Here is a 26,919-nt window from a genome sequence, read left to right as displayed (position 1 = left end):
ATGAATGTCAGTTCAGAGAAATGGAGCAGTAGCAATAATCTGTGTATATGCATGTGCGTGTCATGGGTTATGTCAAAATGCATCAGGGATTTTTGTGTCTCATACGTCGGAAAGCCATAGTGTGTGTCTGCGGTATGTTTAAGTTGTGCATGTAGTGTGTCTGTGTGTAGTGTAAAAGCATGCCACTGTGTGTTTGTGTGTATGTGCATGTGTGTGTGTGTGTATCATTGTGCAGGCTTTGCACTCCACATAAACACTCAGGAATCAACCTGAGCCGGCAAGTGAAAAAAAAAACAACTCAAGTAGCAAGGAGAGAGAAAAAGACTTGACAGGTCAAAGAGCATCTCATCACCACTGCACCCTCACTGTCTTCTCGGGAAGTAGATCAAACCTGGTTCTACGCACAGAACCGGAATGCTTTGCGCGGCTTCTCAGCGCGCTAAAGCAACTTAAGGGAGACTTGTGATGGCCGAGTCGACGAGATTTCAGCTGAGCGCTAGACAACATAACGGAAGCAGCGCTAGACAACATAACGCAGTGTTTCCCAAACTTTTTTTCTGGGGACCCACTTTTTAAAAATGACAGACTATCGCGACCCAACTCGTGACTGTGGTAGTTAACAAACTAGATCCTAATAGAAAGCTGTTAGCTTTCCTAATCTATATAAGGTATAAGCTAGAGGTATTACACAACATAAATTGTCACTAGGCTATGCTGGCGACCCAAATAAAATCTCCTACGACCCACCTGTGGTGTGACCCAGTCTTTGGGAACCAATGACATAACGGAGGGGCCTGACGGTACGCACACAACTGCCTGAGCAGTGAGCACTACAGTAAAAAGTGAGAGAGAAAGAAGATGAATGAGAGAGAGGGAGAGGGGGCGTGAAAGATAGAGACAGAGAGAGAGAGAGAGAGTGGGTGAAGGGTACAGAAAAGAAAGTTGGTAGGAGGGGGAGAGGAAAGCGTCCGAAGAGGCTTAATTGAATTCATTAGCTCTCAATTTGGCACTCTGTGCTGACGGGTGAAGAGCGGCTGCCTGCCACCCCCATCCCCCATCTCCTGTGTGTGAGGCACGTGGGATACTTCACACTCAGGACTTAAGGCAGTGCGAAGGCGCATTCTCCCGAGCCTGGGCCCTTCATTGAATAATTACTGAGGGAGAGAGAGAGAGAGAGAGGCAGGGCGCCGGCTCTCTCTCTCCATTATGTTGTCTAGCGCTGCCTCTACCCATCAACGGCAAGCGCAGGCACATCATGAACACTGCTTCCCACATAACAAGCGCTGAATCGCAATTATCTTTTCCTCTTCCTCTTTCTCATCTCCCTCCTCCTCCACCCTTGCACCCCCCAACCCCACTATTCTCTCTCCTGCGCGATCGCAAGTGAAAGTTTTCCGCTCCCGGGGGGAATCTTTGCCATTGCACAACCCCAGAACCAATCAAGCCTTGCAGAGGTCATACATTTCCATGGCCGAGATGCGTCTGCATTAATACATCGGGGCAAAAGCATGTGAATAGAGTAGCAGTGTCTACAAAACCAGCCAACACCTCAAAACTCCAGGGGTTGAGACCGGGCTTGCTTGACAGCTACCTTCCCTGAGGAGCTGTGTGTGCGGAAGAGGGTAGTAACTGGCTGAACACAAATGCAGAACTGACTGTAAACTGAATATTTATCTCTTCTCTCTTTTTCTTTCTCTATCTCTCTCCCTCGCTCAGCCTCTGTCAGCCGTAAAAGGATGCATTTTTCTTTTTTTGTCCTTCTTTTCTTTATTTATGTGTTTTTCTGTCGCTGAAGCTCTATGTGCTGGCTGTGCTTAGTGCTGCTCTTTTTCTTCTGCGTTCTTTTTTTAATTTATCTTCGGCCCTGCCGCGTAGCTCAGCTGGGGTCCAGCTGCGTCTCGCCCTAAAATTACACTTCAGCCGCCCGCTCGCTCCCTCGCCTCTTCATCGCCTCCCTCTCTGTCAACATGCCACTGACAGAGGAGTCAGGGGAAGGCACGGAGGAGGAGGGACAGAGAGAGGAGGAGGAGAGAAAGAAGGAGGGAGAGAGATTAAGAGGGAGGCAAGGGAAAGCAGGATGGAAAAGAGAAAGGGATAGAGTGAATGAGGGAGAGAGGGAAATGGACAGACTGAAGGAGGGAGAGGGAAAGAAAGATCAAGAGGTGGATGGGATATTGTTGAAGAGGAGGAAGAAAAAGAGAGGAAGAGAGCATAAAGAGAGAGGGGAGATAATCAGAAAGAAAGAGAGAGAGGGTCTTAGGAAGGAAGTGAAAGAGCTCAATAGCAGGCATGCCAAGTATCCATTTAGCTTTATTCACACAACACAGAAGCAAATTTTTATACATATTCCTACTCCATGACAATCCTCCCCACCTCCCACTAGTCTCCAGAGTCCAATACGGTGACAGCATACAGGGCCCTGCCTGCCAGGAAAGCTGGTATCAAAGGCATGGGGGGTTGGGGGGGTTGGCTCTCAGATCTTCTTAAGCGCCATGTGAATGTCAATCACCGTATGCTCATGGTCCCTGTGACAAATCTGTGAATTCCTTGAAGAAATTCCATGCGATTCCTCCGACGCCCCACAAAACAAAACAAAACAAAAAAAAACACAAGCCTCCCAAGGCATTTGTGACTGATAATCTCGAACACGCCGACATACACCGAAAAAACTCTTCAAAGACAGCTGGAGTGTTAACACGTGCTTGAGGCAGCAATGGACAGCTAAAGATAGGCGATGTGACGTGACGCGCATCTGCAGAGTTTTTGTGAGGACACAAACAATCCGAGCGAGCATGACGGCAATCCTCACATGACATCTTATTTATTTCTGATCGCTGAGTATATTGAGGAGATCTCAGTCTTTAATGGCACGATGTGAGATGGGCTCGATGAATGCCTTCGCTTGGCAACTTGTCAAGTTTGTATTGATTAACTGGAGGCTGAGAATCTGTCTCAAGTCATTCACTCAGGGGTAACAGGAAGCACACGAAATGGGGAAATGGGACAAAGGTTCCCATCGTGTCCCTCACATTCTTCGCGCTCCTCTCGGCAAGTGACTACATCAAGATACGGATCACTGCGCCATTAGCGAAAACACCTGCACTTGAAGGTGGGAGCGAGTCGGGCCAATTCAAGCTCCCGGCTGCAGCTGGTTGCTATTACTCCAATGAAGATAACACTGACAGGCTCCGTTGGTGTGCCAAAAGTGGGGAGAGGACGCTGCCATTGACATGAGGCAGGTGCTGGCAAGCGAGAGAGTCTCTACAGTTGGTCAGACAGCAGTGCTGTGGCTCGCTGAGAAGAGGACAAGTCCTTCTTAGCAGACTTCCTCCTTAGGACGTGTCCTTGTTTCCTCACTTCCCCCTGCACACTCTCTCTTTGTTCTTGGTTCCTCCGTCAGGAGTGTGACGTGGATGATCCTTTTCCGCATGGATCCTTGTGAGTATGCGTGTTTGTTTGTGTGAGGGGGAGGGGGAGGATCTCAGCAGGTGAGGATCTTGATGAAGGCGCGGCGGAACTCAATGTTGAAGGTGGTGTAGATGACTGGGTTGAGGGCGCTGTTGACGTAGCCAAGCCATGTGAAGGCACTGTAGAGCTCCGGGGGGATGTAGCACGTCCGGCAGTGGGTGTTCAGGATGTGAGTCACAAAGAAGGGCAGCCAGCAGATGAGAAAGACCCCTACAGCACAGCACACACACACACACACACACACACACACACACACAGAAAAGTAAATACAGATACATATGCATACATTGACACACACACACACACGTAAAGACACAAATGCATTCAGTCAAATCATACAGCTAGAGACATATGTATACAGATGAACAGACCTATACCCAAACATATATGCAAACACATACATAGGCAAAGAGAATCAGAAAATAAGAGTGCCTGAACTTTTTAATTAAAACATCAAAGGCGCTCCTCTCCCCTCATTAAGCTCTGTGCTTAAGCTGCATGCACAGGTGAGTGAGTGGCTTCTCAGCTTGGCTAATGGGCACATCAAAGCCTGTATATCAGTGTCCCCACTCAGAGACAGAGAGAGTCAGACCTCCTCAACACAACCACCACCGACCCCTGACCCAACCCCTACACACACACACACACACCACACACATCCAATGCATACATTTCCCAAGGCATTTCAGGCACAGAAAACTTCAAATCCATGCCACAAGGAAAAAGTGAGCCAGGTCACATGACTGTGTCAGACCAATTAGCTTGGGGCTGCTGAGGGCAGCTGAGCCCCCTCCCCTCAACCCCAAGCGCAGCTGAGAAGCATCTGCTGTATGTGCGTACTCATTTTCTGTACAATTAGCCAGACATCTTGAATTACCATCAATGTCGCACATCAACGTCTGCACGCATCAGTGTTGAAGGCAAGCGGATGCTCAAACTGGACGAGGGAGACTAAGTTGCGTAAAATTGGTTTCTTTGATTATTTCCCCTTTTTAAAAGTTTTGGTTTGGAGTCCTCGGGCTTTCACTTTGTAGTGCTTATACTTTAGACATCTCAGAGTCTGACTGCTGATCAAGCACAAGTGTCGACCTTGAGATTCTTAAATTTCATTACATGCGAGAAAAATATCAAAACAATATAATCTCTTGAACACCTGATTTAGAAAATGTTGAAACCTTATACACAAGATATTTTTGCTACTCTCCCCTGGCCTGTTCTGTCCCTAGATTCTGCAAAGATTAAATAAATGTATTCTGTTATATAATAAATAAATATAATTCCAGACTACCTGCCTGCCTGTCCTGTCTCTGTTCTTGGGAACGTCTTAGGACTGTTCCTGCATTTGTCAGCCTTGCATTTATGTCTTATCTTGTCAGCCTTGCGTTTAGGTCTCTCACACATCATCACTCTCACTGATGATTTCTCTATTTCTCCCGTCTATTACTGAATATAGTTTGCTCATGTGGAAATCATGAGACAGATGTGGTTGGATTCCACCATTCATTCTGGCACAATACTGTGAACTATCTGTCATTGACATACCCCTGGCATTTCACATGATATGAGGTTTTGGAGGGCATTATGTTCTTTCAAGAGATGCAAGAGATTTTAATGACCTGAGCTTTATAATTTATTGGACACAATTACAGTCAAGAGTTGATAAGTGACAGAGATGACTTTGAATAGGAAGGTGAAACATCAAATATGAATGCGAACATGAATATATGTAAGTCAAGGCCACTAAGATGCATTGCTTGTCTTCATTTAAATATACAAGATCAGACAGGGAACTTTTGTAAGCACCGAGCTCATCTAACCTCATAAATTATTTTCTATTATTAATGAACTTTTTGCATACTTTCAAAAGAAAGTATCTTTAGGGTATACTAGTTGTAAACATTTTTGTGCACCCTGCTGGCCTTGAGGCACAGTGTAAAATTAGGAGAGTAGTGTTCGGTCTACGGACAGATCCTTACCCAGCACGATAGCCAGCATCTGTGTGGCCTTCTTCTCCCGGGTCTGCATGTTTCTGTTCCGCAGCTGGCTCGGGCGGAGCACGGGACCTGGCGCCGGACGGAGCGTGGTGTGCGTCCGCCCGTTGGACATGTCCTTCACTTCGCAGCTGCATCTCAGGGTGAGGCCGCCCCGCGTCCTCTCGCCTGTCGACCCCTCCTCCTCCTTCTCCTCTTCCTCCCCGTCCCCGTCCTCTCCATCGTGGGGCGACCCATCCTGCTCGGTGCGTGCGAAGGAGGCCTGGCTGATGCTGCAGTAATTCTGGAGGTCCACCGGGGGCAGTAGTGAGTTCTCCACAGGGGCCGTGCGTGGCTTCTTAGGCCGCAGGCAGCTTGGGAGGAGGCGGGCCTTGGCCTGAGGAGGCTGGTCTGAGGTCTCCTAGATAACAAACATGACAAGTTCTTCACAAAACATCCACAACCCTCTGCTGAAACAAAACGGGACCCTTAGTACTAAACATTCCAAAGTTTTACAGCTAGCAAACCATTTCCCTGATGGTTCTAAGTAAAACATTGAATGCTTTTAGCCCATAGCCCTTAATTGTACTAATTTAGATACCTTTTTGCTAAATGGTATTCTAAAACAGCTTGTGACGGTCAGGATGTGCAACAAATGTCCTCCTACCACTATGCTCATAATCCCCTCTGGTCATTTTCTCATATTCTCCAGGTGCCGATAAGATATCCTCTCCAGTCCCCAGCCTCTCTCATCCTAGGCTCCCATCCTCTCTCAATCCCTCGCAATATCCTTCGACCTACCTTGCCTGACCAGCCGAGCTTAAAAAACTGTTATTGCATAGCTCTTACTGGGAGGCATTTGTAAATTGTCTTTAAATCTTAAAACATTTTTTCAGCTCTGTCGTGATTAATGGCTCATATGGAAATGGATGTGACAAACAGGGTGTTATCCAACACTCGGGCATACCAGAGTTTAGCGCCAGAGAAGAGAGAAAACTAGCCTGACGAGCGAGACCCACATTAAAATGTAGGGTCTGGGCACTCACCGTTCGCAGTGCTCAGTCCGAGGGGCGGGATAATCAGTTGTCTTTCAAATTCCCTCTGCACGCAATAGGACAGCGCTATGAGTCCCATGCGTTTCCCACCAGCGGAGCTAGTTGGCTAGTTCAAACTTTTGCCAACTTCATAAAAGCTTAACTCGTGTCACACTGTTCGCCAATATCAACATCCATCTTATTTGTTTTCAAGTAGAAGGGAATTCAAGCCAAACTGTTGCAACTCTGCCATCAATCATTATGTTAAGCCCACCTAACGACTCTATACACGATTTCATTGGCCTGATTAAGTTTCGATTTCTGGAGCTCACAAGCCAACGGAGAGTTGCTAGACTAGCCCTGGCAGCAAATGTAATTTGCAAATGTAAAAATGTAATTTGCTGCTGCTAGGGCGCGTCTAGATTTCTAGGCTAAGAGAAGACTGTATTTCAGAATCATAAATTCCCAGCTCTGTCTCTTTCTCACAGCCCCGGGGTGAAGATGCCGGCGCAAGACACACTGATGGAAGACAGTCTGCCACCACGCTAAAAACAGACTGCACGCGCCCTGCCAAAGATCTCAAAGTTGCAGCTCACCAACTTCATTAGGAAAATCACTTGTTTAACTCGCACTCATTTCAGGCTACACTACAGCGGCATGAATCATTAGACGGACTGCTTATGCCAAAGGTGCGCACACACACACACTCTCTCTCACACACACACACACACACACACACAAAACACACACACACACACACTCTCTCTATCTCTCTCACTCACACACACACACACACACACACACACACACACACACACACACACACACACACACACATATGCGTAGGCGTGCACACGCACACACACACACACACAACAAAACAACATCCACACATACCCACCACTTTAATCCTAATTGGGGAGAGATCTCTCCTCTCCTTCATTGTCTCCTGCAAACAGGTCTCCTAGAGATGCACACAGGACATGCATGTTAAAGGAAAATTCCGTTTTTTAGCACTTTAAGGCCCTTTTCTGGTTTGTGGATAAACTAGAGTGGTGGACACCGAAATTTTGACGATTGGTACTGTCTCGACTTTTCTGACTCATTTTGAATCGCCTTTGACTTCTCAGGGTGGCTGGCAATGGGCATACTGTAGTAGGCTACTCAAACATGTCCTAAAACAACCCTTAACGTTCGTTTTCAAAACTGTGCAACTCAATATTTGAACCTGAAGCATAGACGGTAGCGCAGCTATCAACATGCAATGAGTCTTCCAACAGAAATCATTGGGATTTTACAAAATGCCAAATAAAACACGACAGAAACTGTATTTCGCTACGCTACTTGTTTTGGAACATCAACGAACACCACTAACCACTCAGTGAGTTGCAAAGTTTTGAAAACGAACGTTAAGGGTTGTTTTAGGACATGTTTGAGTAGCCTACTATAGTATGCCCATTGCCAGCCACCCTGAGAAGTCAAAGGCGATTCAAAACGAGTCAGAAAAGTCGAGACAGGGCCAATCGTCAAAATGTCGGTGTCCACCACTCTAGTTCATCCAAAACAAACCAGAAAAGGGCCTTAAAGTGCTAAAAACCGGAATTTTCCTTTAAGAGAGAAGAGAGAGAGAGAGAGAGAGATATGCATGTATGAGAGAGAAAGACAGATGGATGTTAACACATATACACACACATATACAGTACACACACACCTAAACACTGAGCACTATTTGTTTCTGCTCTCATTCCATGACTCTATAGTTCTCTGCTGGAAAGGTGCACTGCTGTGCTACAGCTAAACTCTGCTTGACTTTATTAAAATTAGATGTGCTGGAAAAAATAGAACACTTGAAATGGAAGAGGAAAGAGAATCAGGCTGTTACAAAATGCCCCCCATCAAATGTTGCTCCACTTAGCAGGATCTAAACTCCATCATGAAATTCCTGGGGTGTTCAGCGAGAATGGCTTTGCTGGAAAGGCTCCAAGAGAGATCAGCTCTCAACGTCCCACAATCTCAAGGAAGGGATTCCATTTCTATCAAATATACACAATCTAATGTGTAGAAAGCTCAAAAATGTACCGACAAAAAGAAAATCATTAGATTTTTTTTAAGGGTGGTTTCATTTGTATTCCGTGATTTCTGCCAATGTCATAGGACGTTTTTTGGTTGCATACTGTTTATAGGGTTCCTCAAGTCTCTATTAAAAGCCACTAATATATTTAGCAGACACTTTTATCCAAAGTGAAACAGACTCGCAACAACGTGTTCAAGGTGAGGCTACCGCTGCTTCAGCACTAAATATCTACCGCTGAATACACGCTGGGTAAAGACAGAGAGAAATGACTGTGAGTCTCTGGGCTCGCCTCTACATCTGTGTACCTTACAGGTGTTATTTATACAAATGGAGGCAAATGAGCGGGCGGAGGGTGCAGGGCGCTTGTATATTAGATAATGTGACTATGCCTATCTTACATTAGGAATGCTCCCTGGAAAAAGCACTCATGTGGTCGGCATTGATGAAAATCAATGCATGGATTAATACTAAGAAGTAGATAGTAAGTAGAGTCCATAACCTTTTCCAAGGTCACAAAGGTAATTACTATATACAGTACCCTTAGCAGAGATTGACAGATTCACTTTGAAAATGCTCAGGTTTTCTTGTTGTTTGTGATACCATGCACCTTAATTAGATTCCCAAGGCCTTTGGGAATAAAAACAGCCCCACAATAGCACAGCCTCTCCACCATAATTCTCATTAGGTATATATGTTATACTAATTACCATACTATATGCTTATGTGTGCCTTCTGTCTCTGTCAATCACTGGTTGTCCTTATCACTTGGCACTTGGTCATTCAAGAGTGGTTCTGTGCAGACTCTGTGTGGCTGTGTGTGCTGTGAATGCCTGTGTGGAGAGCTGAGTGTTAGCGTGTTATAGCACCCAGTAATCTTGTGTACATGCATAGGCTACCTGTCAAGTTAACAGGCCTTAAATCATGATGTAATTGAAATCTGTGAGGTCAGTGGTTTCAATACTTGAAAATCCGTGAGCTATCTGCACTACCCACACACACATGCAAGAAGGCAAACAATGCACATTGCTATATTTGTAAGGCTTTTTGTAAACAGGCCTACGCTCACTCAATTGAGATAAGACATTGTTAAGTGATGAAGGGTGTTCACCTGCTGATACATTGTTTACTTGTATAACTGCTAAACAGCTGTAGTAAGCCCCACAGTGCAAACACATTAGTCTTTTACTCACACTGCCCAGCAGTCTATTGGACTTATCTTTTATTATTTTATGTTATGGGAGGGAATATCTGTGAGATTTAGTAATATCCATGAGATATAGTGTCATGTACGTGATGTGAAAATCTGTGAATCTCTTGACAGGTACCAGTATGTGTGTGTGTGTGTGTGTGTCTGTGTGTGTAATGTTGATTTATCATCTATTGTTTGTGGTTATACATATTTCATCCAGAATAATGTATCATATTCAGAGGAGATTACACAGAAAGCTAAGTGCACACTTTAGATTGACTGAACACACACAGATTTGTACATGATATACAGTATATATATTTTTATATATATATAACTAATATTTGAATATACACTTCATATACATACAGCATACATACATTTGTGAGTATATGTGTAGGGTTGCTGAGTGCGTGTGTGTGTGTGTGCGGCACACTGAGCTCTTACCGCAGACGGCAGAGCGGATCCTGGCTGGACTTTCCCACTGGCCTGTCTGAAGGCGATCCGCTTCCTCCGCCTCCTGAGGAAGACGTAGATGCGGATGTAGACCAGCAGAGTGACCATGAAGGGCAGGTAGAAGGACACCACGGACGAGTAGATGACAAACTCTGGGTTGGAGATGGAGCACACCGTGGGGTCATCTGGAAAGTGCACACATATATGTGTGAGTACAGTCTCTCTCTCTCTCTCTCTCTCTCTTTCTATCTCTCTCTCTCACTCTCAATCACACACACACACACACACACACACACACATATATGTGTGTGAGTACAGTATCTCTCTCTCTCTCACACACACACATATGTGTGGGTACAATCTCTCTCTCTCTCTCTCTCTCTCTCACACACACACACACACACACACACACACACACATATGTGTGAGTACAGTCTCTCTCTCTCACACACACACACACACACACATATGTGTGGGTACAATCTCTCTCTCTTTCTCTCTCTCACACACACACACACACACACATATGTGTGGGTACAATCTTCTCTCTCTCTCTCTCTCACACACACACACACACACACACACATATGTGTGAGTACAGTCTCTCTCTCTCACACACACACACACACACACACACACACACAAAAGAAAAACGAAACACCTTAATTTACACAAGCACACACACTGAATATGAAACCATCAGACCAGTTCATACAGATAAGTGGAAATAAAATGTTCACACACAGAGAGAGGGAGAGAGAGAGAGAGAGAGAGAGAGGAAAACGATTATACCACATCCGTGTTTAAACAGATAGTGAGAAAAACAAATAATGGAAATGGCAATGACCAAATCCTAGTTTATTCAAATATGGCTCCAAAGAGAGTGAACACATCACTTTCACACACACACACACACACACACACACACCACCCTAGTAATGTCTTTCCAATATAAACAGATAAACAGAGACAACACACACACACTAATTTCTGCAAGGAGCAGGTCATTAGAAGGGCAATGACCTCCTGATTTACTGATAATGGACCGACCAAAGCCCCCTCATCAATCATGTTCCACTCACTGGTGGACCCCATTGTTACCACCAGAGTCAGATGGGAACTAGCTGTTCAGCGGCATCAGCCTCATCTCAAGGGTGTCTGACATAACAGAGGCCAACAATATTCAATACAAGCCACAGGTCTTGTTAGGTCATGCGAAATTGAAGAAGGTTACAGAGGGAGTTATTTACGCATAATTCACCTCACCCAGCACTAATGATTGTCAAGGATACAACCCACCTCTGCACACAAACTGTTCAGCCTCCTGTTTGAAAGGCACAGTGATGAGCAACTGCAGCCCCTCAGTGATTAGGTGATTGACTATTTTGATACATACATGTTCTATATTTCAGTCTTGCTTTAATTTAATGTTTATTGTCATGGCTGTCTATAATGCATCGAAATTTAATGTTCCAGTGCATTGTTAAACTTGACAATTGGTTTAGACACAGGCCAGCCACCAAGTCATTAGTCCAAGAGGTTTTCAAGTATGAAGACTGAAGGGCAGAATCAAGGGGAGTTAAAATACAAAGTGATGAATCACTGTGATCAGGTTTCTAATTAAAAAAAGATTTTATTTAATTTTAATGTAGTATCAAACTTTTATTTTAAACTTTTAAATATACATTTTTAGTATTAACCTTTTGGTTACACTTTACTTGACAGTGTTGACATAAGTGACATGACACTGTCATGAACGTGTCATAAACAAGTCATAAACGTTTATGACATAACGGTTCTGTTTCTGTTTTATGCATGGATCCAATGACAAAATAAGCAGCCCATCTGCTGAAGCATTTCTTTTCTGTTTCTTATTCTAAGTAGACGTAAGAAGACAGGATGATTTGTGCTGAATGTTGGAGACTTCACTTCTCAATAGCCACTATGCATGCAGAGCGCTTTGAAGCCAAGTCAAATTTTCTTCAGGTGCTTACTGAGATGGAAATGCTCAAAATGGTCAAGATATGAGAAGTATTTATGTCCTTTAAAAACTTCCCTTGAAAGGCTATCACATGAAATAATCTTGAAATAAAAAAAGTGTCTTCACTCTTACATAATAAATTGTTTTAAAATAAAAAGCATAGCACGATACATAATATTTTAGGCAGTTATTAATTCATGGAAGTTGCAGACTATTGATTTGATGCGTTATTGACCGTTCTCAACTGCATCCATGTGTGTTTACACTTGCGTTGTTGTATACCCTCAGTTCATAGCCTGACGAGCCAGACCCACATTAAAATGTAGGGTCTGGGCACTCACCGTTCGCAGTGCTCAGTCCGAGGGGCAGGATAATCGGTTGTCTTTCAAATTCCCTCTGCACGCAGTAGGACAGCGCTATGAGTCCCATGCGTTTCCCACCAGCGGAGCTAGTTGGCTAGTTCAAACTTTTGCCAACTTCATAAAAGCTTAACTCGTGTCACACTGTTCGCCAATATCAACATCCATCTTATTTGTTTTCAAGTAGCAGGGAATTCAAGCCAAACTGTTGCAACTCTGCCATCAATCATTATGTTAAGACCACCTAACGAATAGGGTGTGAATCTCTCATGTAAAAGACGATACGATTCGCATCTAGATACATGGGCACGATTCGATACAAGAAAAGATACATGTTTATAAAAAACGATTCAGTACGATTCGATGCGATGCGATTCGATGCAATTCGATGCAGTTAACTTAATTTATGCATCGTTTTAGCAGCAAGGGCCAAATTATTATTTAACATTAAGGAAATCCCTTCATCAAAGGTAAGGCTACTCTACAGACTATCGTTGCTGTTTAGGAATGCTGTAAATTCTTAATTTCGCGCTGGATTTCGAAAAACAAAAGCCAACCGAGTGCAAGTTGTCACATGCTTAAGTTGCAATAGATGTATGGGTAATGAGGTCATTTGACAACTTTGGGCAATGAATGTAACCAAAAACGAACTGCATTACCCACAATTCCGTGCCACGTATAGTTTTAAAACCAGAAGTGGGGTGAACGCGGTGCTTGGAACGTAAATGAGCGTCTGAGCGAGCAGAAAAGGTTGTGCACCGACTCATAACAAGTAAATCGATAAAACGACCGATTCATTTCAGTTTTTTTCCGATACGGGGCTTCACGTATCGATGTAGCCGTATCTTACACGTTAAAAATGGATACCAATACGTATCGGTTAATCTTTACACCCCTACTAATGACTCTATACACGATTTGATTGGCCTGATAGAAGTTTAATTTTTCGAGCTCACAAGCCAACGGAGAGTTGCTAGACTAGCCTGGCAGCAAATATAATTTGCTGCCGCTAGGGTGCGTCTAGATTTCTAGGCTACTCAGTTCATACATATTTGAATAACCTGCATTATGGCTTTGCCCGTCTGTATCAATTAATTTTCTCACTGAGATATCGGTCTGGAAATCTCAACATTTCCCGCAGCTACCAGGCAAACTAATCAGTGACCAGAGGGGATGATGTTACTGTTTCAAAATCAAAAGTGGTAGAGCTAGATGAGGTAGAAGCAATGCTAGCAAACATCAAAGGATTGCAGCTGGCAGAATGTGTAAATTTACACAGCGTTGATTCCTCACTGCCAGTGCAGTTTATTATCAATTCTACAAAGGTCGGAGGCAAAGTACCAAGTAACGTCAGCAATCCTTGATCAATACAATTGGTTAAGATGGTCCACTGATTTCAAAGTTAATGCCAAGTCCATGCTAATTAGGGTGCTTAGATCGGAAACATTCCCCATTGGACCACTCCCAGACCCTATTTATGAAGTGAGGGGGTTTGATGAAACCAGGCTAATATTATGACAGGTGCAGTCCCATCTCAGACTCGCACCTCCAGCCATCAGCGAACGGTGAGGCTAAAACACATTTATGCTAAGCACCAATCAAAATCATGTCTCTAAGGCCATTTAGTAATGAGGTTAACTCACACCACAGCTCAGCACCTGCTGACCATTGTTACATTAGGGGCTTTCAGATATAACCTCCGGAGTATATGCGTAGGTTTGTCAAACGGAGGTCCTACCCTTTGGGTGATTCAGATATGATGCTAACCTCCGGACCTTATACTGACCTTTTACAGACCTATGTGTGAACGACATACACACACATTACAGAATCTCTGTGTGGTTGTCAAGTGAGGGGTGGGGGCTCGCAGAGTTCGCAAGAGGTGAGATATGACGCAGAATATATGCGGCCGCTGTCACAGCTGCTGTTTTTGTTTACAAAATGTATGCATTAGGCTATGTAGGTTAAAGAAGAAAAATCTATTGTGCGTCGGCTAATACTTGAAGTAGTCACGTAAGTGCGCATACTTGAAGCTGACCTACAGTATTTGTATGTGTGCTTCAAATAAACACATTAAAGGGTGTAGGTTTGGTCTCAGCTTTGGTGGGGACACATTCACAACTCTTGTTGTCACAATACCAACATTATTGTTTCAATACCAATAGCAAGTGAAGAATCTCGATTTTGATACAATTGCGATTATTTTTAAATTTTATTTGGTTTGTGTGATTTGTGAGATCATTCACATCAGTGGCAATCATAGAATTTGATTGACCCTCCACACACACACACACACACACACACACACACACACACACACACACACACACACATACACACACATAATAAGTGATGGTTGTCATATTTTGGAATTCATATAAACTATAAACTTATATTGTTAATTATTTATAGTATTTTATGATTTGCATGGTTACTAATAGCTAAACATATTTAGTAATTTGAATACATCATATTGATATTTAAATGATTAGGCTACACTTGTCTTTAATATCATCACATTTGTGGTGTGTAAATCTAATTGAGTGTCACTTTAAGAGGAACGTGAACGCAATTAGCTTTCAGTCTCACGGTTTTAGGCTAGTGAAAAATAGTTTTGCAAGTGCAAGGATATGTGGATTCAATTAATCATGTTTGCTATGTCAATAGATAAAATAAATGTTCAAAAAAACTAACAAGTCAAAGAATTGTTTTCTGGGATGAGATCATAGAAGAGATAAGTGTCTCGCAATGTTCATTTCTATGTGTATGGAAATGCAACAGTTTATCTTTTATTTCTTTGCAATGTGCAGGCTACATTCACAAATACATTAGCCTACATAAACAGAATATAGGAACAGGAAAATGTCTCGGATCCATTGTTTATTGCGACTGCAAGATTGGTAGCCCAATTAGCTTAACAGTCAGTGATGGTGACTTATTCTATTCTGTGCCTATATGCAACTGTCCGTGTGGCACACCCTTAGCCTATTCAACATGACTCCTAACTTTGGTTGGAAGATTATAGAAGCTAGGTTTAGCTGTGACAATATCCTAACAGCTAATGCTATTTTACACTGTAAAATCCGCATTTGAAAGCCTGGTCACCAGTTGCCAGTTTGTATGGCTAGTTATTTTGCCTAGACTGAATAATGAAAAAGCCTTGTATTTTTGGGTGGCATAGCTGATCTACAAACCACAAAAAGGGGCAAACATGTATATGCTGAAGGTGTGAATTTTAACCGCATGTTCTACACTTCGTTCAGACACAGCACATTTACATAATGTCCGGAGGAAATACTAGGAGGGGAGCAGAAGAACAACCAGCTAAGTTCGGACTTCCATATGACCGTTTATGTTGTTCAGATATGCGGCCCAACCGTTTAACATCCGCAGAACCTCCGGCCTTACACATATGTCTGAAAGCCCTGATTAAATAGGTTAGCATGTCCTAGCCTGCTGTGGCTGTGTGGAATGAATAGTATGAGTCAACCAGCTCGGAGCACTGGGACTGCCTCAGATGGTTAATTCCCTCTTCCAGACAGAAACAATGTTGGGAATGCATCTTCATCTAGACTTCATCTGGGACCATTACTGCATTTCAACATGTCTCAGTCGAGACTCTTGTCTTTCTAAGTCATCCCTCTGTGATGTAAGTAAGTTAGAGAAACAACTCTTCTGAGAGGATCGACATGTTTTATACATTTTTAGCCCCAAGCCCCTCTTTTTTTTCTTTTTCCTTTAAGTTTATCACTGCTGCTTTCTCTGCTCTTACATCTTCCTCTGTCTGCTGTCAGTTCACTGGCACTTGGATGAGGCCAAGTTGAAGCTGAGGTTTGAGTTTACAGCGCGTCGCTCACTCTGTGTTTTTATCCACTATCCACGATTCACCTCTGGATCTCGCATTATTAGTCACTCTGGAGAGAAGTGTCTGCCACATTAATTTATTTAAATGTAGGCTAAACAGAACCTGGCAGAGATATGTTCCAGGATTTAATGCTGCCAGCGACGTGAAGGGATAAATTCCAAATCTATTGGGCACCTGGGCCAGACAACGTCCTGGGTACCTCACCACTAGGGTTGTGGATTGGAACTCCTCACATGGTAAGAAGGCATGGTGGGATAGTCCAAATTGGCTCTAGGTTACTCTGGAAATCCAGAGTTCTCGCGAGAGCACAATGGAATTGTCTCTGCGAGACACTCTGGCAAAGAGCAATGATGCACATTACTTTTACCCCAACATTCCGGGAAACCTGCTAAACTGATGAAGACAGCGCTGCAACGTTGGAGGCAGTACACATTGGTCGTAGTGTTAGCAGAGGCGGACAGAGTACACTTTTACTTGAGTAAAAGTACAGATACCCTTTGCTAAATTTTACTCGAGTACAAGTAAAAGGACAACAGTCAGATGTCTACTTAAGTAAAAGTACAAAAGTACTTGTTTTTAAAAGTACTTGACTATCAAGAGTACAAGAGTAGCCTACATTTTCTAAATATTGCATTACTACTGCCACAGTGCTTACATTTATGTACAGAAACGTCCTACATGGAGTTATGAAAAATGTTAATGTTAATAACATGATAAAGTCATTTTCATCTTTTTACCATGTTGCCAGGGATGGGCAGTATTTCTAATACATGTATTTAAAATACGTATTTCAAATACAAAATACTATTTTGTAATTGAAACACTTGAAGCGAAAACTATCATTAACTTGTTCAGAAAATTGAAATAGTCTGGCGAGGTGGGGCCACGGGTTGGCACATTCCCGTGATGGACCTGCTGCGTCTTCATCCATTGTTTCATCCATGGTTTCGTCTCTTATCTAAATCTGACCATGAAGTTGACTTTGGTGGAAAGCTGAAGGTAATTGCTGATAGGCTGTCCCATTCAGTGGTGCCTGCACAATCCAATCACGTTTGAGAGGGAAACAACAAATTGAGGGTTTCCCAGATTTTTCTTTTTTCCTTTGTTTTTTTAGAAGTAACGGGTACTCACGGTTATGGATAGAAATGTAGCGGAGTAAAGAGTACAAAAATGATACTCGAGTAAAGTACAGATCCCTCAAAATTGTACTCAAGTACTGTACTCAAGTAAATGTACTCAGTTACTGTCCGGCTCTGAGTGTTATCCGATTGCGTCGAAGTCCGAAATAATTCAGAGTAAGTCTCATGTCCAATTGCGTGCAGTGAGATTTTTAAATGCATGCTTGTTGCCGCCCCTCAAGTTGGGCCATTACATTGTTTTTTGCCAGACCCTTAATCTTTCTAGATTTTCAGGGTCTGGATTTTCCAGGCTAGCTCTAGGTAACAACAGCAGAAACAGCCTCTTTGGTTAATATTTATTATATCCTGTTTTGGGTGGTATTTTTGTTATTATCATTATTTCTGGGTTTGAGGAAACACAATACTGCCTTTATCCTCCTCCTCTTATGCCAGCCTGCTATACCAGGAATCTCTCAGCGGCTTTTATCTGAAGGTGACAGTGAGAAGACTACTGATAGCCACCCAGACCTCTAATGATTCACCCAACTGAGAGTATTTTAAAGCTGACTTAAAGCTTGATGTGAGGTTTATCTGCCTTCAGAAGGTAAAGGAAACACGTTGCCTACCTGTGGTGTTGAACCCAAACAGCAGGGGACAGGAGACGGTGAAGGCCAGGACCCAGACAGCGGCGATCATGATGGACACCCGTTTACGAGAGCTGTGTGTGGTGTTATACAGAACAGGCATCACCACTGCAGTGTACCTGAGAGAGACAGAGAGAGAGAGAGAGAGGGGAGAAGAAAGATACAAACAAGAAGTGTGACAGTGAGAAGAAGAGTAAAAGTGCCATAGACTGGGGGAAGAGAACTGTGGTTTGGTAGTTTTATATCAGGCATGACACCAGGATAAAGTGACTCAGGGGGCGGTTAAAAGTGACGAGGGGTAAATCTTTGCTTTTTGACTAGATGTGAACAATCTCCTGCCTTACATTTTCCATGTGCTTGTGTGTAATGTCCCTAATATTATAGGAAATGTTTGGAGGGCATTCTGATCTTGCTTGCTGCTGGGGTACTTCCTCTACAGCTGGTGTACAAAGTAACTCTGGGTGTAGCGAAGGGAGAGAGCAGTGACCCCACCCGGTCTTGAACCCGGGTCTCCAGGGCACTAATCCTGCAGCTTGACTGCAACGGCAAAGAGCCAGGCCCGTTGGTATGGCAGTCAGATTGCATACTCACCTGTAGTGACAGTACTCCGTCACACTGGGCTTACAGTAGCTGCTGTTGGGGCTACTGCCCTCGGCTGAGATCTCTATGGTATTTTGTATTTCAAATCCAAATTCTGATATCTCTCCTCATTCCTGAACTGCTTTCTGGCTGTAATATATGTTCATGGTTCCAGGTTTTAGCTTTTTAACATGCAGTGCGGCATGATGTTCAAAATGAATAAATACTGTAAATCTCTTCACAGTGTACAACAAACAGTGCTGTCCGTGGTCCTGATAAAACTACATTGTTTGAGAATGTTTGAATGCTGTTTGTGCAGGGGGTAAAGAGACTGGATCCAATAAGAAGTTTTCATTACTGTCTCTGACACTTTTATCTCAGTCAATATAGATGTTATATTTATGATTTTCCTACAAAACCTAAACTTGGTGCAGGGGGGTGGCATAAAATATATCTGAGGGGCTCCCCCATGGAACCTCATAGCTTAGGGCCTGTTTTATATGTCAAAGGCACAACCACTGCAGTGTACCTGAGACAGAAAAAGATAGATGGCAAGAGTGTCTGTGAGAGAGTGAGAAAGAGATAATGAGTGTGTGTGTGTGTGTGTGTGTGTATGAAGGACATAGAAAGGTGTTTTGTAGCACACTGCGATATACGTGCAAAGATCACACAAAGCCCATTCACACAAATTGTTAGAGAGAGAGGACGGGACAGAATGACAGGGAGGGAGAATGCAATGTCATATGACACAGCCATCACCACCTCCATTGTGTCCACCACCACACACACACATCAGGAAGGTTAGAACACAAAAGCGTAGACTGACGTCAGTTAGGGTAAGAGAGTGAAAGCTAGAACTTTCTTCTTTATTCATCTGTGTCTCTAAGATAGTTTAAAAGAGAATTTGGTTGATTAATGAGGGAGATAGGGGGAGGAAGAGTGAAAGGAGAGGGGAAAAAAGCAACACAGAAAGAATCATAAAGAGAGGGGAGATTGAAGAAGCAAAGAGGCAGAAAGGGAGAGAGAGAGGAGAGAAATGGTGAGTTAGAGAGAAATTGATAGAGAAATAAAGAGAGGAAAGAGAGAATGTGCCAAAGACAAATGGAGCCAAATAAAAATAGAGAGGAGATGAGAAAGGAATAGCTGGAGGGTGAAATTGCAGCCTCATATATTCGGAATGCTAATTAGGGTTAGCAAAATCAATTCTCTAATTGTGCGAGTTTACAAAATGGCTGGCATCAACATGAATGATCAAAATTTTGAGATTGTCCGTCATGGCTTTTTCAAAAAGTACATCACAGTAAAACCCACCCCCATCCCCCTTCTCAAAAAAAAGGCAAGAGCATTGCTTTATTAAAAATTAATTACTGGTGTTTATGCCAAGAATTTTGAATCTGTGAGCGCTGTTGAGAACTGGGCGGCAGAGCATCGGCTTGGAGGGAGCGGTAATTAAGCTCGACCCAATTTGGAGCAGAGAGTTTTATTATCACTAGATTAGTGTCATCAGCATCGATGCCATTATCAGAGTAATTAATTCCCTTTTTTCCATAGTGAGAAAGCTGGATGAAGAGGGTGAAGCCGTGGAAAACAAACAAGGATGAACAATAAAACAAAGAGAGCAGCCACTCTCTCCCTCATTCTCTTCCTCCATTTCTCTCCCAGCATGCATCTGAGACCCTTGTTTTTCCAGTTCTCACATCAGATGGACACAACACAAACATTCATTGGAAAGAAAGGCACAATCACCCCAACATCAATATTTATCCTATTAAGGCAAGGCCTAAAGCCCTGAAGTAATCCAAGCATACACACACTCTGTGTCTTTTCTTCCATCTGTCTGTATCCCATCTCTCTCTCTCTCTCTCTCTGCTAATTTCTGTGTTTTTGTTTGTCACTCTCTTTCTCTCTCACACACATTCTTCGTCCTCTCTGTGATTCATATGGATACACACAAAATGAAAACAAAGCTGTCACAGAGTGCCCCTTGTGCAAGTGTTAATTGTGCACCTGCCACTGATGAGCTCATTCCCCAGCTATTAATAACGACTGCACACACACACACAGGGAAGCAACCCCAAAAATATCACCATATGAACCAACAAATGCAAGCCCACACAGGAGACTGTCACAGAGAGAGAAAGATAGAGGGAGAGAGAGAGAAAAAAAGAATGTGCTTGGAGGCAAAGGGTCAAGGGTTTAAAGACCCCACGAGGCGGTAAAATATTAAAAGTTACAAGATCTGGGCACAGAGGGCAACTAAATAATGCAAGTGATTGAACATAAACAAGGGACAAATACAGACATGGAAACTGGTATGCACACACTGAAAGAGACACACAACACACTAAAGAGACACACTCAACACACACACATTCTTACATGCGTACACACACATGTATGAAGATACACACTTACAAAAGCACAATGCACCCTTGGTGGGCTGTTGTCATACAAAAGTTTTCAGAGCTGAATTTTCTAAGGGCAGCACAGTTTGTGATCAAATATTTAAAGAGGTTGTGACAGGAGGAGATGTCTTATACGCCATTCCTCTGGAGTTGCCTACTCTGCTAAATTAATTGGAAAGTACTGCCCAGAGGAATGGATCTGTGCCTGATCTGGCATCAACCAGACCCAGAGATTGGAGAAGGATGGAGCTGTTTTGATCCGAGAGGGTTGCGGGGAGCATCAGGTTGGCCATCCAGGTCTTTCAATCCATCAGCCCTCAGTTGCTAATAAAGATGTCTTTTAGCTTGCAACACTCTGTGTCCTTGAAGCGCAACAATAGAGGTCTTTCTTGGTGCACCTCTTTAAATGTGTAATGGGCCCATTACCATTCAGCAGGCACTTTAATCTCCACACTCTTTTTTCATGTGATGGATTAATACAATTTCTATCCAGAGGTAAAATAAGATAACGTTTCGATCCACCAGGAGGTCACATGAGGTTAACTCATTTTTCTGTATTAAAGCGATAATGAACAGACATAAATATCACAACACACTGAGCGCACACACGCATGCCCAGGCCACCTTACCTGTCAATGCTGATGGCACACAGGTTGAGGATGCTAGCAGTGCACATCATCACATCCAGCGTGACAAAGACGTTGCAGTACAGTCGACTGAAGAGCCATGCACCGCCCATCACCTGTTCAACACACACACGCACACACACACACACACACACACACACAGATAGAGAGAGAGATCATGTAACATGTAAACACGCCACTCTCTAATACACGCAATTAAGGAGAAGACACCCACGCTTGTGTAACACATAGGATGATGCGCCACAGAACAGCCGACTTTCTCCTCCACAAACATGCGCACACACACACACACACACAAGGAATCTTGAGACAGACGCAGCCATAGGTGGTTTCAGGAGCGGTGAGGTAATAGTCCTGTGACAGAGATTAATGTGTGGTTGGGCAGAGTGGTGGAGTCTGGTTGCCAGGTCTGCCGGCACTAACAGATGGACTCGCGATTCCCTTTACTCCTGCTCTAATTGTAGTGTAATATAACACCCTAGTCACTGTCACGACCAGAAAGAGGCCGTGCTGAGGAGGGCCAAGACCCAACATGCACAGGCTGTGACCGACAGGACCTGATAATAACCACAGCATGTGTAGTGGAAATCTTCAACATTCATTTTAATCATCACCCCAGCCTTTGATCATGCCAAACCCTTTGTCAACCAAACTGCTCTTGTGACCTTTGTCAATCAAATGCTCACATGACTCATTGTTACTTAGACACTCATGAGAACCACATGAGGACACATGACGACAATTAATCATTTGATGATGAGTTCTTTCCTCTTGACACAATCAAAGAGGATGGGCTGCGCTTTAAATGCAGAGGGAAGACGCAGCTCTGGAGGTTCAGTTGGCCGCCGCCATAAGCGTGAACTATGCTGGCCTCCGAGCTCATATGGTCTCCGAAGCTCATATGCTGGTCTCCGAGCTTGTAGTTCTAACACCATTGTTAACCAATATGCTTTAATATATTTTTAGTCTTTAAACCTGCCTCTGTCTGCTTGCACTCAATTTTCCTTACAACACATGCTTGACCCTTGGTGACTACAAGAAGCTGAGATTCAACTCTGAGCCCTACGCCTACGTTAATCATACTGTATCATTTGCAAAGTGTAAAAATTATTTACACATGATAAGTATGATGTGTCACAGCTTAGCTCATCGATTCCCTTCGTCATGCATTATATTTAGCAACATTTAACTTCCCTCATGTTTCCACTCCTACATTTAAACATGTAACAAAAGTAAAGCAACAACCACAAGCTGAATGTCACCTTCAAACTCAAGGTAACCCACTCCAAGCTCAGCCATTAACATAATCATATTCACCTTATCTCAACACCCGAGCATAGTAGAAACATCAGACAGCTCACCTCCCTCGCTGGTGCAAATTATACGACAACCTTCCCATCATTCCAGTCAAATGTCTGAAGCCTAAACACACCCTAATCCCAGTCCTCCTTTTTCCTAGATAACATGAGACACGAGTCACATATGTCTCTACACTCATATCACGATCCACATGAATCATGATAGTAGGCCTATCTCTTGTGTGCCAGCAGACTGCAGAGCTAGAGCCCTTTAACCAATCTTATTCTAACAAAATACTGTTCTTTATGTTCTTAATGTTCAGTTTTAAGTGAAATATTTTGATATACACAGGGCTTTATTTGGACCTGTTGAATATTTTGTCCTTTCATTTCAAGCATTTCATTTCATTTCATTTCACTAACATTTCAAGCATACTTGCATTTCAAAGCTATTCATAGATGTGCTCTTGGGACACCAGCTGGTCTTTGTGCTATCTCCACCTTATATCAGCCCTAGTGGAGGACTTCACTGTTTGGCATTTTAACAGCTTTTTAGTTTGATGTTGTATTTTGTTGTTTGTTTGATACGGCCACCATTGGGGAATTTGGCTCTTTTGTATTAAGACTCACTTTGATGTGCCCATCCTTCATACCCAGACTTACCTCCAGGTAGACAGCCCAGGGCATAACAAGGGTGGCCACCAGTAGATCCGCCACAGCCAGGCTCACCACCAGGTAATTGGTTGTGGTCTGCAGGGAGCGCTCCCTCACCACGGCCAGACACACCAGCACGTTCCCGAACACAATGGCCAGGATAAGCAGGGAGTAGAACATGGCGTAGTAGTTCCGCTCGCTCTCTGCCTCCAGCTGTTCCATGCTGGAATTCCCATCTGGAATTCTGAGGTAAGAGTCGTTCCAGGACCACTCAGCATCATTGAACACCGCCATAGCTCTTGAGTTGCAATGATACAGAGATAGAGGGATGTAAGGAACACACACACACACATACACATACACACACACACACACACACAGAGAGAGAGAGAGAGAGACAAGCACCTGAACCTGAATCAGAATTCAATCAGTGTACACACACAAATCATTCCCTCTGAATCACGTTTCTCATAGTGGATGTCCAATCATAGGCTTCCCTAGTGTGCCACTGTTGCAAAGTATGTTATATCAAGAATGACACACCTTTGTTGAACAGAAAAAGTTGAAAGGGAAGAAGGCTTACAACGAAGAGAGAAAAATAGAGGATAAAAGAAAAAAAAACTCAAGGTGAATGGTTCTGCCCAAACGACTGCCTGGAGAAGACTTCTCATTATAGCTTTTCTCTCTCTCTCTCTCTCTCTTTCTCTGTGTGTGTGTGTATATGTGTGTGTGTGTGTGTCTGTGTGTATGTATGTGTGTGTGTGTGTGTGTAAGCAAAGCCGCCTCCCATTCTGTTTAGCCCACATCTGTATGGGAGGCAGTGATGCGTTTGTCTGTCCTCTACACTGTCCTGAAAAGGTGCTTCTGTACCTGGGACGCACCAGTGCTTGGCATTCAAATTACACATTTATCTGTGTTCTTACAACCCACACAAATGTAGGAACATCAAAAACAGATACAATGATATGCAAATATCTGCCTATAATTTTCACGTGGAGGGGAGGTAATTGGGTGATAAAGGTGTGTCGATTCCGTGCTCAATTAGACCTCTCTGAAACCACACCGTCATGCTTCAAAGCCTGCGCAAACATGATGGAGCCTGGCATTTATTGCATGGACTGTTAAAAGGGTCAACCAGGTATATACGTATACCTGAGGTAACTGTATACCTCCTTAAAAATGAAGCTTAGCAAAATGTCACCATTTGACAAAATACAAATGGAGTTCAGTGTACAGAAATTCAATCGTACAAGATGTGCAGGCTATAGCATAAGCGTAGCCTAACCATTTTCTTTCGTAAATGAAAGTTTTTTGTATTATTATTTAACGCAGCCAGTGTCAAACGGACAGTACGATTAAACTGAAAGAGTTAGAAATGACATAATAGCGGTTTGATAAAATTACCTTGAAATCACATACTCATGCGAGATAACAAATTAAAAACAACATATGCTTCATCCAAAGGTCATTAATAGCATTACTATAGAAACATTATTTATCATATAAGTTTTACATTCCTCTTACCTGAAACTTCCCCTTTTAAGCTCTTCTAGTGCTGAATTTGCAGACAATCACTTCGAAATTCTGCCGCTCCAGAAGGATAAAACTTAGATGGTTTAAGGATGGTCGTGCGAATTGTAGCCTACTCATAGCAGGGATGGCTCCCATTCTCCGGGCGCACTAGGGGATAATTCGAAGTCTGAGGCTCATTAAAGCACGAAAATGATAATTCTCGTCTTCTTTTCGGTATTGAATAATTCCATCTAAGCCACATGACTTATAGGTTTCCAGAGAGCTCTTGCGTGGCGCAGACGCTCTTGGTGCGTGAGAGCTCGCATCTTCTTCCACATTCTCCAGCGGAACAGCCAAGGCAGTTCGAAAACTAAGTAGCCTGGGAGGAAACACTCATGAAACGCTGTGAAGGGGTTTGCTGACAGGCATTTTATTTTTAGCTGTATTGCAAAATAAAACAAAGTTATTTCCCCTCAAGACTTGGAGTAGAAATACGGCAATAAACAAATTCAACGAGTAGCCTACCTATACTGACAAATTTAAACGACATTACCGGCATGCTCTAAGGGCAAGATGAATAGCCTGTCTGCCGAGTAAAAAACCTAAGAAATGATTAACAGCATGTATACGAATGCCTTCTTCAATCAGCAAATTAACAGACAACTGGTATGAGGGACATCTTCTGTTTGTCTCCAGTGTGTGACGGTTCATCTTTTTTGGGTGATCAGCCTACCTGTAAATTAAAATGACCAGCAGGGCAGTTCCGTCGCGCGCAGTGAGTGGTTATTATCGGGTTGTCTCAAAATAAACCTCACCTGAGATCACTGGTGCAAACAGCTTCTGTGTGAGAGACAGTTTTGGAGAGAGCCTACTTATTAGACTCGATTTGACCTTGCTATAGCTGATATATCTTTCTTGCGAGCCGGGGCATCGTCAAAGATTTTATTGTGTAGATGTAGATGCTGACCCACACCGCTCACGCACGCACTGACTCGCATGCAGGATAGACTACACAGAGGCAAAGTTTATTCAAATGCTAGATCTACTATAACTACCATAAATTTGCATGCTCAAACAAAGGCGGGTAAATGGGGGTATAATGAAGTCAGTTAACAGGGTTTCCTCCAGACTAGCCGTCTCCAAATAAACGGTATTTCTGACCTGTCTCGAGGGGTCTTGTTGTGCCCTTGTGTTGGACCCAGGCAGGTAGTCTGCTTTACAGAGATCTTGGGGGATGTCACTCCAGTAGATGCCTCAGCATGATAAAGTCTGGGTTGGTGAGCTGAGCGAAATTTATTGTGGCAGCACTCTAGATCAGTATTCAGGGTGTGGGATAAAGGGGAGAAGACATTGAAGAGGAGAAGATGAGGACAATGATGGGGGAATAAACAGCAACAACAAAAATGAAATCCAATTCAGCTACAAACTAAAGGCCGATGCTGCAAAAAGAAAAAGAAACAACAATACATTTTATAGACCTATGCTTCTGCGTTCAATCTCACCTGGCATGTGTAAAATTCCCTGTTTTCAAGATACTTAACTAACATACACACAGTACATTTTTACAAGTACCGTGTCCCTGTTTTGACCTGTCTCCTCAATGTTTTTATTTCCTTGTTGGTACATAGAGTAGATTGACAGTGGCTGCAGCTGGGAAGATGGCTGA

The 26,919-nt window shown here is 43.2% G+C and overlaps 1 protein-coding gene across 2 annotated transcripts; it reads right to left on the bottom strand.

Moving 5' to 3' along the window:
- Nucleotides 1–2,290: 2,290 nt before the first annotated feature.
- drd3 (dopamine receptor D3) lies at nucleotides 2,291–26,480 on the bottom strand. 2 transcript variants are annotated; one of them, XM_048265781.1, is made up of 9 exons: nucleotides 26,415–26,480; nucleotides 25,266–25,632; nucleotides 23,751–24,039; nucleotides 21,772–21,884; nucleotides 18,141–18,277; nucleotides 10,183–10,376; nucleotides 7,374–7,436; nucleotides 5,445–5,859; nucleotides 2,291–3,678 (listed from the first exon to the last, which is right to left on the bottom strand). In XM_048265781.1, the coding sequence occupies exons 3-9, from the start codon at nucleotides 24,033–24,035 to the stop codon at nucleotides 3,482–3,484; spliced, it is 1,404 nt and encodes a 467-aa protein (XP_048121738.1). In that variant the 5' UTR covers nucleotides 24,036–24,039; nucleotides 25,266–25,632; nucleotides 26,415–26,480; the 3' UTR covers nucleotides 2,291–3,481. The 2 variants fall into 2 exon arrangements, with proteins under 2 accessions (XP_048121738.1, XP_048121737.1); XM_048265780.1 differs by lacking the exon at nucleotides 26,415–26,480 and having other exon boundaries at nucleotides 25,266–26,185.
- Between the last annotated feature and the right edge of the window lie 439 nt (nucleotides 26,481–26,919).

This window comes from Alosa alosa, chromosome 16 (genome assembly GCF_017589495.1).
Source record: "Alosa alosa isolate M-15738 ecotype Scorff River chromosome 16, AALO_Geno_1.1, whole genome shotgun sequence".
Taxonomy (NCBI): domain Eukaryota; kingdom Metazoa; phylum Chordata; class Actinopteri; order Clupeiformes; family Clupeidae; genus Alosa; species Alosa alosa.
Note: the sequence above shows the minus strand (reverse complement) of the source record. Positions and strands in the feature narration are given on the sequence as shown.